At 44.7% G+C, this 10,666-nt stretch overlaps 1 protein-coding gene across 1 annotated transcript in view; it reads right to left on the bottom strand.

Annotated features, from left to right (window-relative positions):
- WASF3 (WAS protein family, member 3) overlaps positions 1–10,666 on the bottom strand; it is a 49,147-nt gene that overhangs the window by 30,697 nt on the left and 7,784 nt on the right. The window contains exons 2-3 of the mRNA XM_010851255.1: positions 9,753–9,842; positions 1,229–1,371 (exon numbers count right to left, since the gene is read on the bottom strand). Coding sequence (XP_010849557.1) covers positions 1,229–1,361 — 133 coding nt within the window. The 5' untranslated portion in view covers positions 1,362–1,371; positions 9,753–9,842. The remainder of the gene's footprint in view (positions 1–1,228; positions 1,372–9,752; positions 9,843–10,666) is intronic.

Below are 10,666 nucleotides of genomic sequence, written 5' to 3'. Positions count from 1 at the left end.
GGATGAAGTGAGAAAATAAGATCACGACGTGAATGTAAAAGTTAGGCAGAAAGACTGCAACTTCAAAAAGCTTTGGAGGAAAAGCATTTTCATGCACATATGAGTCGTAAGAAATGGAGTACTTCTTGTGTATCTCATACTAATGTTCAAAATTGGAAAAAAAGGGAGCCCACTCCTTATGCTTGTGTTTGCTTACATGTCTGTAACCCATGCATGTGACGAGTACATGGCACTGAATATGTGTCACCAGCAGCTCACTGCTGACCTCCATTCGGAATCAGTACCTGCACTTTAACCTTTAGAAGGTTAAAATCAGCAAGTCTCACTGGATCCTCAGGCTGGATCCTCTGATTCATTTGAAATCTTATTCAATCAACAAACACGTATCGAGCCTCCACTCTATGACAGTCACAGCACAGTTCTCAATTCACTACATTAAAAAAAAAACGATTAGTCCTGTGCAAGTGTAATAAATAACTCACTTTAAAAAAACAACTACCAATTATTTTATCCTTATGTATAACAAGCTTTTAAAAATAAACACTACTTTAAACTACACATTTGGTCTTATTTGCTGCTACTGCTAAGTTGCTTCAGTTGTGGCCGACTCTGTGCGACCCCATGGACTGCAGCCTACTGGGTTTCTCCGTCCATGGGATTCTCCAGCAAGAGTACTGGAGTGGGTTGCCATTGTCTTCTTGGTCTTATCTGCTGCTGCTGCTAAGTCGCTTCAGTTGTGTCCGACTCTGTGCGACCCCAGAGACGGCCGCCCATGAGGCTCCCTGGGATTCTCCAGTCAAGGACACTGGAGTAGGTTGCCATTTCCTTCTCCAATGAGTGAAAGTGAAAAATGAAAGTGAAGTCACTCAGTCATGTCCGACCCTTAGCGACCCCATGGACTACAGCCTACTAGGCTCCTCCATCCATGGGATTTTCCAGGCAAGAGTACTGGAGTGGGGTGCCATTGCCTTCTCCGTTGGTCTTATCTAATCATCTGTAAATCAGTCAATTCCAACTTGATCACACCAAGCCAGTGTCAGCAGACCAGAGAGGGCAGATAGCTCATTTCATGCTGGGAAATTTTCAGGAGGGAGGAAGGCTCTTTCCTCCAAAGCCTCTTCTTTGGACAATCCCAGAACTACTGAACCGAAATCACTTGGCTAAAGTCATTAAAATTAATACGTCACTGGTAATCAGAAAGGAGGGAGCCCGAGGCGAGGGGACTCACTCAGACTGCTCAGCTGGCGGATGATGGCAGCCAGGGTACTGTTGGTCACACACTCGAGCTCGCTGGTGATGCCCTCCGGCAGGGCCCCCCGGCACAGGTGCCGGGGCTCGATGTTCCTCTTCACTAAGGGCATGGCTCACGATCTGAAAATGAAAAAGATGGTTTCAGAAGCTCACAGTCCCAGTGTAACACGCCTGGAACTTCGACTCCCTGGAAAGTCGACTCTTGCCCAGGAATCCGCCTTATCCTATTGCTTCTGTGTGAGCAAACTGGCTAAACATGCAACAGATGTCGAACTACTTACATAAACGTTACAGATTTCAAAGATGTACGGACAGCACATCCTGCTTTTATAGAAAAATGATGTATGCACAATTTCTAGTTAAGCATGACAAAAATAAAATCCTTAAAATTATTTCCCATCTAATTTTGCTTACTGTACAATTAATCTAAACCCAAATTTTTCCTGTGATTTTACTCATTATGCAAGAAGATCCCTGCACATTGGCATTTAACTCCAGTAGTACTCTTCATTACAATTCAAGTCAAATGATTAAAGAATTTCAGAATCATATCAATATGCTTTCTACTTTCAGGCAACTTTCCTATCTTCCAATAACTCATCTAATCTCTTTTTAAAATTCCATACAAAAAATAAAATAAAATTCCATACAATGAAGCTCTTCAGTTATCCTATAGCATGATTAACTGGAATACCTTTTTTCTTAAAAAAAAAAAAAAAAGAGAAAGAAATTATGGAAGCAACTCCACAGATGTTTAAAACAGTATGAAGTTCTCAGAACATCTCTTTCTGTGACCATCCCTGTCCATGTGAACCATCTGGAAGATGTCTTTTGGGTGAGCAGCCAACTAAGTGAGACAAACACAATTAGTCAGTTTTTCCAGATATCTTACTGCTGGTGGTTTTCAGTTGAATTTTGTTGTGATCAGAGGGCATGCTTTGTCTGATTTTAATTCTTTTAAATCTGTTTTGTTTTATAGCCCAGAAAACGGTGTGTCTTGGTGAATGCCTCACACATGCTTCAAAAGATTGTGTATCAGCTGCAATGACTGACGTGGCTGCTGAGATGTTCTGTATCCTTAGCTGATTTTTAATACACTCGTTTCATGAATTACTGAGAGGGGTGTTGAAGTTGTCAGTGATCACTGTGGATCTGTCAATTTCTCTCTTGAGCTCCATCAGTTTGTGTTTATGTATTTTGAAGGTCTGCTATTGAACATATACACAACATTTAAGATTCCTGTGTCTTCTTTTTTAATTTATTACCTTTGGTTGCCCTGGGTCTACACTGCTGCTCGTGGGCTTTCTCTAGTTGTGGCAAATAGGGGCTCCTCTATAGCTGTGGTGTGTGGGCTTCTCATTGCAGCAGCTTTTCTTGTTGCAGAGCATGGGCTCCAGGTGCACGGGCTTCAGCAGTTGCAGCTCTCAGGCTCAGGAGTTGCAGTGCCTGGGCTCAGTGGCTCTGCGGCATGTGGGGTCTTAGTTCCTCAACCAGGGATTGGACCTGCGTCCCCTGCACTGGCAAGAGATTCTTACCCCCTGGACCATCAGGGAAGTCCCCACTGTATATTCTCAGTGAAATGACCTCATTATCTTTCGGTGATACTCCACTTTTTCTGGGAGATCGCAGTGCTGACTTCCCGTGTTTGGATCTGTGATCACGTTGACAGGTATGTAGGAATTCTGTCCTCAGAATAAACATGATCCCAGCAGAAGTGGCCACACAGAGCCCGTGCTCTGACTCTGCCATACTGTCCACTGTGAAGGGCAAGGTTGTGGCTGGTCCCCGGTTTTACAGCACTCCACTTGCCAGCTGATGTCCCCAGGAGGTCACATGTCCGCAGTCAGAGGGGAAACCTGGGCTTCCCCAAGGCCCAGCCCGTTCCATGACCTTCTACAGTGACACCGCCTGGCCTCTTCCTAGTTAAGTTTCAGATGAAAGTCATGATGAAGTGAGGGGCGAAGCAGGGGAAGGACCGTGGATGGTTCATCAGTCATGGTTCATTGGGATCAACGTCCAGGCTTTGCTACTAGAACATGGTCCGTCCACTTCTGCAGGATGAGAGACAGAAAGGCACCAGGGTCCTGCCACTAATACCACATAGTCTTAACCGAGATGGGCCTCAGGTTCCTCTTCTGATTGACAGAGCTACTGTTCTTGCAGGGTCCCAAGCTCTCATAGGCTTTCCTTCCTCCCAGTGAGATACACTTAGCTGGCCTCCAGAAATATCCACATTGGATTCGCCTGCATGCCAAACATCTGCGTTTTGATTATACTTCAGCCAGTGGAAATGCAGAGAATAAACATCAAAAAATAAGACAAAAATCCCTTTCCTCAAGGAATTAAAAGGTTCAGTGAGAGAGACAGGCATATAAATGAAGTTACAATCCAGGGTGACAAGCGCTAGTTTAAGGTATTTCTCATTTCCTGGGAAGTGAAAACACTGGAAAGACTTCACTGGTTGGGGAAGAAGGGGTAGGGGCAGGGTTACACTGCATCGCCAACCCCATGCATGGCACACGGAGGCCACTCAGTAAACATCAGGGGGGTGGAGGAGTGCAGTTCACAGCCATGGCTTAGAAGCAGATCAGAGGTATAGTGGTGAGCAGAGCTGTCTTCAAGACTTAGAAGCAGCATCACATTATTTATAAAAAATCATCCAGTCTTTCCTCAAAACCCTCTACAACTAAATAATAAGTATCTCTGGGTGGGGAAAGCAGAGTTCTGTCTATGGACTAACACAGTGATACATATGAAATGGTTGTTCACCTTTCCTTGACACGTGGACCCTTCAGGTGGATGCTAACACCCAGTTCTAACTGAAAAGGCAGAGAACGGAGGTCAAGGATGACATCTCTGCCCCTACGCGTTCACCACTGGCTCCTGTCTCATTGCTTGTCTGCTATAAGAAGAAGCCCCAGAGCCATTAGTCATTAATCATGAAGGAGACGCAAGCTGGAACCACTAGGAGGTGGCGGGCACACCTGTTAGAATGGACGAAGGCAAAACCACTGGCCACACCGAAGGTTTGGTAAGGATGTAGGCAGAGCACAGTTCTCTGCTGAAGGGAATGGAAAACGACCCAGTCACTATGGCAGTCTGGCAGGTTCTTAAAAGATTAAACACACACTTCTCAGGATGACCCTAGGATCTACTCCATGCCTGGGAACTCATGCAAAAGTAAAAGCACACGCCCCAAAAAAGACCTGTACACGAACGATCATACACCTTCATCTGTAAAAGCCAAAAACAACCCCAGAATAGAAACAAGCCCAAATTCATCAACAGGCGAGCAGATAAACAAACAGCACTTCTCAGCAACAGCAAGGAATGAATCACTGATCCGGGAAACAACGTGAACGAGTCTGGGATGATCATGCTGAACCAAAGTCAGACCAAAAACAGCACAGCCAGAAGGACTCCATCTATGTAACTATGATACTGTGATTTACAGTAACAAATATATATATTTGGTCTTCCTCTCCATCGATGGCACAGAGCTCCAAAAACTCTCAGAATTCCTAAGTGACAAGAACTATAAAGGTATCTTTTGCCACAAACAAGCCAACCCTGCTGAACTACACCTGTGGATGTTAGTGAAGTGACTCCGGACCCTCCCTAAGGATGGGGGGCTGGTTACCAGGGGAACCAACCCAGTGAGTAGGAGGCTGGAAGCTTCAGTCCCACCCCCGAATCCCCAAAGAGAGGACAGGGGCTGGAGGCTGAATTCCATCACCCATGGCTGATGTCCTAATGCACCATGTTTGTCATGAAGCCTCCATACTCCCAAAAGGATGGGGTTCAAGGGCTCCCAGCTTCATGCACCAGATGCATTTACATGCCAGGAGGGTGGTGTGCCCCACGCTCACAGGGACAGAAGCTCCAGGGGCTCAGGACCTGCAAGACTTCGCCCTTTGTTCTCATCATCAAACTGCTCATCATATCCTTGAAGGTCCTCCTAACAACCCTGCCATGAGTCTGGTGGGAAAACTGGCTTCCTGGGCTCTGGGCACCATGAAGCTCAGATGGGGCTGTGGGAACCTTAAAGTTACAGCTAGTCGGCCAGAGCGCAGGTGACAAAGGAAGCTGGTGGGGCGTGGGCAGGGGGTCGTGGAGGGTGGACCCTTCACCTGTGGGGTGACTGCCCTCCACCAGACACATGTCGGAACTGAGGTCAACTGCATGCCCGGAGGCTGGTGTCACCTCCATTGGAAACTGCCTGCCATTGGAAAGCCCACATGTCTGGTGTCAGACGAGGAAGCGCAGACACACACGAGAGTGCTTCCCTGTACAGTCACGTTCTGGAAAACAAACCCATCTAAAGAGACGGAGGGAAGATCGGAGGCTGCCTGGGGAGGGCTGACCGAGGCCAGAGGAGCCGTCCGTGGTGACGGTGTGCGAGCTCACGTCTGGTCTGTGCTGGTGGTTTCGTGGCCATGTGTACGGGTCAGAGTTCGTCAGACGGGACATCTCAAACACACATCCCTTACTGTTGGTCAGTTACGCCCAATAAAACTGCTTAAAACTGGATCCATGGGGGTGGATGAGAGATGCAGAGCAGAATACAAATTGGGAGATGCCTGGAAATGTATTCCCTATTTAGATTCTGACATGATGGTCAGGTAGAAAGAATTACTGTCAGCCACAGACAAGAGACAAAAGACTACAACAGACCAAAAAAAACCACACACACAGAAAAAAGATAAATTTAGCAACTCATTGGGCATGGCTCCAGAAAAGTAACACAAATGGCCACGGTTAATGGCTCGGTGAATCCGGCAGACAGAAACGCTAGCTCGGTTCCGAGGAAAAGTTTCCTCCTGCAGAGGTCCCTCCTCCTCAGGGGATGCGTTCCCCTCTCACCGGGCCCCAAGTCAGTACTGCAAAGAGGGTGAGCACCGAGCAGAGGCAGCTGCTCTGCCGGGCCCCGCCTCCCTCCCGCACTGCAGCCGGACAAGCCGGACCACTGAGCCGAATCCGAGTTCTTCCACTAAACCCCAGTCCTCACCTACAACACGGAAGCAACAACCCCTGCTGCTCACCTGCAAGGGCTGTGATGAGACTGCACACCAGCAAGGCCAGGAATGCCGAAAAGTGGACCCCAAACCCCCAGACACTACTCCTGTGAAGGAATCGAGGCTTACTTGACACACTAAAGAACTAGCCCCATCCCTCCCTCTCCTATTTAACTGGACAGGAATGGGGGGACGGTTTATCAGCACCACGACCGGGCTGTGACTGTGATGAGCAGGCCAGGCTCACGAGCTGCCTTCTGCCGTATTATTACTGCAGTATTCATTAGGATCCACAGTAAGCGTCTGTTACGTGAATGCTCTTTTAAATAAAACTAAAATAGTAAATTTCTGATTCGAAGTACAATAAACATGTGACCTACAGACACTTGACAAACACAAGATTAAGCTGAGTGGCCACTGCATTATTTTCCTAGGAACACATGAAGAAGCTGAAACCATCGAGAGTGGCTTTAAGACGTGTGAGGGAGACAGGGCTTTCTGAAAAACATGAATCTCCAAGAATTCCCAGGGACTCAGACTCTACTATATGACCTATGACCTCAAGGTTTAATTCTCAAAAGGCTCTAGTTTTTGTTTCTGTTCACTCACTTGACCATAAATTGAGAGTCTTCCTGGAGATAAGTCAGCATCTCCTCTTCTTGTTAAGAAAGATGCAGCTCTCCTTTTTCTCCACCCTACTCCTTTACAGCAACCATCTGAGAATGACATTCGCCAAAGAAATTAACAAAAGTCCAAAATGCATTAAAAATAAATTTAAGGTCCTGGAGGAAATGAACTATAAGATACAAAAGCAGATCATTTGCCAATCGTGTAAAGAAAACACTATCGGCATAGCCTGAAATATCAACTTGTACCATATAAAATTACCATTTTTGTTGGTCAAAAATAGCCAAATGTTGGTGATTCATATGAATGACATAAAATAAGGTCAAAATAGCAGTAAATCTGTAGAACCTATCAACTGTTCCCCAGCACACATGCTACGAATCTGTAGTCTCTGTATTTTTAGAAACCAAAAGCATCCTGATGGCAGTATTTTTGGCAACTAGAAGCTGTGCTCGTGAAAGAAAGTTAAGATAAACTGAATGGCTATTTTAGTTAACTACACTCAGTTGTTTGCACTATGAAAGCAGGAAGAGATGTACTAGTGAAATATCTAAAATTTGCAACACTCGGTCTCAAATAGCACACCTGGCATCTTGTTGGTTCCAACACAGTACGAAAGGTGGATTATGATCATCTCCAAAAGGATCATTCGGGTTTCCAGGTGATGCAGAGTCCTGCCCCAAGGCCACAGAAGCTGAGGCCAGTACTAAGGTCATCTCCAGAACTGACTGGGCCCCTTGTAACCGTTGCCAAATAGCCCCCCTGATCCTTACCAGACAGTTTTCCTGACTCCAAATTAGGCAAAAATGCCCATCCCAGTACTCTCCCTATAGCACCCTAACCAATCACCTAATGCCACCCTTTCAGCAGGAATTTTCTTTGTCTTTAAGCTATACAAATTGGCTCAGTTCAGTCGCTCAGTCGTGTCCGACTCTTTGCAATCCCATGGAATGTAGCACGCCAGACTTCTCTGTCCACCACCAACTCCCAGAGCCTACTCAAACTCATGTCCATTGCATCGGTGATGCCACCCAACCATCTCATCCTCTGTCATCCCCTTCTCCTCCCGCCTTCAATCTTTCCCAGCATCAGGGTCTTTTTCCAATGAGTCATTTTTTTGCATCAGGTGGCTAAAGTATTGGAGTTTCAGCTTCAACATCAGTCCTTATCCTTTAGGATGGACTGGTTGGATCTCCTTGCAGTCCAAGGGACTCTTAAGAGTTCTCCAACACCACAGTTCAAAAGCATTCCATTAACACCCAAAAAGCACTGATTTTCCCTGGTCGGTCAGGAGGTCAGCCCACTGCACTCGTGGTGCCCACATGATCTCTGCTCTTTGTTCTCAATAAACTCACTCCTTTCTGAAATGATCTGTGCCTGGAACTTCTTTTCCAACCCGAGTTCGGACAGGTCATTTTACAAAAAATCAACCAAAGAAACAAAATAATAAAGCTGATGATGGTAAACTGGTTACACATGATAAATGGGAACATGTTATCAATACATATATAAGCATTTTATATGTCATTGACACCCACTACAACTTTATAGGCTGGCAGATAAAGATAAACTTAACAGATTAAGAACTCAGGGCTCAAAAAAGTAACTTATCCAGAGTGACATGACTAGTAAGTGTAAGAACTTCAACTCCAAACCAGCTGTGGCAGGTGCCAAAGTCTTAGTATGTTTCTGCAACTAACCTCCTCTGTCAGCATCACCAAGTGAGGGTCCATGGTCTCTGAGGTGCTCTGAGGAAGGTTTTCCAATGTTTTCAGCAGCTTATCAAGATGGTGTGTGTGTGCTAAATTGCTTCAGTTGTGTCCCACTCTTTGCAACCCCATGGATTGTAGCCTGCCAGGCTCCTCTGTCCATGGGATTCTCCAGGCAAGAATACTGGAGTGGGTTGCTGTGCCCTCCTCCAGTGTATCCTATATTATTACACAAAACATGTCGGTATATTCTAACAGGACAGCAAGCATACAAAACAACTGTTAACTCCACCAAAGCTAAGTGACAGTTATAACAGAGTTAACAAATAACACTGTTATAGTCTCATAGAATTTGAGAGGACATCTAAACATTGTTTCAGATAGCCTTTTTCTTTAAAAAGCAAAGGCTATTTAATGAAATTGAAACCAATGCGTAACTTTTAAGTACTATAAGCAGCTTTCCAGTTACATTAACAGAAAGAAGAAAAATGCCGAAATAAGACCTCCCAATAGATGATGCTGACTTTTAACTTTAAACTTAAAAGAAAATAGTAATTTAAACCCACAAGTGATATAAATGTGTTGCCTTGCTTTTGTGAGTTTTAGATCACAACCACAGAAACCAAAATGTAGTAGATAGTACGGGCTGGTATTCAACAGCGACTCCCAGCCCCTACCCTCCCTGCTGTATCAGAGGCTAGCAGGCGAACCCACATTTCTGAGGCCCCTGGCGAGGGGAACCCTGAATTTGCTTTCGACTCTTTCCCTATCCATATACCTTATATTTATTTTTCTTGCTTAGTTTCACTGACTAGGACAATTCTGAAATAAATGCGCAAAATATACAGGGGAGAAAATGAGACTCAGTTTAATGAGTCAGCAACTGCATAGCCACATTTATGGTTCACATAAAAATTAACAGGAAATGAATATATCAAATTTCAGTTTTCCTTTTTCAAATTCTTACTGTTGACTAGGAACAAAAGCTTGATATATTGCCTGGCTGTTAATATTTATATATTAAACTGTATTAATATTTAATATTTAGAAACATTAACATACTTTATCCTATTCTATTTCAAATTAACATTTTGAACTACAATGTTATAGAAATTAAATGGCTTTAATGATGAAATGCACACACTCTTACCGTGTAGCTGTTGACTTATGGGTTGCAGAAATGTCCCCTAGGTAGCATCACTGGCTCAGGTATCAGTAGTAACAGCAATCAAAATTAAAGCTAAAAAGGAAAAAATAAAATTAAATACCGGCAAGCAAAATGCATTCGAGTCTTCAAGAAAGTTTAAAATTCAGATTTCACATTTTGATTATTTCATCAAGGGAGCTCTAGTCCCAGAACTAGTTCTTTTTTAATTAGCAGGGAGCTAATAAGGAATGTGCATTCTGGTATGACTCCCACTCCTTTTCTTGGAATAAGCTCTGCAAGTAACTTCAAGGACTTGAGTAAATAACAGCCAAAGGGAAGAAACACAAAAGCCCAGTAAATCACAGGTCTGTTCAGTGGAACTGCTCACACACACTGCAGGCTTGTGACCGCCCTCAATTAATGGAATACCAACCCTTTGCACAAGAACTCTTATTTCAAGTCCATAAAAATCTTGGTGATTACTTCAAAAACATTTCAATAGTACATATGGGGATAAAACAGTGACAAAGACTCCATGTGGGCCGAACTAACCCTAGTGTTTCCAGGATGACTGAGAGTAACAGCAAGTCTGCAAAGTCACCTGAAATTAAACACTGTTCACCAAATGCAGTACCAAAAACAGTATAGCTTCCCACCAGAGTTACGGTTCACTGTGAAGAATACAGTTAAGAAAGGTATAGTGAACAAGCATTAATTCATCCAACAAAACTTTTCCGAGTACCTGGCATAAGTTGCCCCCCCCCCCTTTTCAACACTGCGGACACAAAAATCACTGAGAAGACACCTGCTCAACCCCGTGAGGGCGGCCGATGCTGGCAGATACAACACAGCACAGTAGATGCAGGAAAGGGCAGAGCGGCCCGGAAGTGGGTGGAGTGGAGCAAAAGCTTCCCGGG

The sequence above is a fragment of the Bison bison genome, unplaced genomic scaffold (assembly GCF_000754665.1).
Source record: "Bison bison bison isolate TAMUID 2011002044 unplaced genomic scaffold, Bison_UMD1.0 scf7180017864299, whole genome shotgun sequence".
Classification (NCBI taxonomy): domain Eukaryota; kingdom Metazoa; phylum Chordata; class Mammalia; order Artiodactyla; family Bovidae; genus Bison; species Bison bison.
Note: the sequence above shows the minus strand (reverse complement) of the source record. Positions and strands in the feature narration are given on the sequence as shown.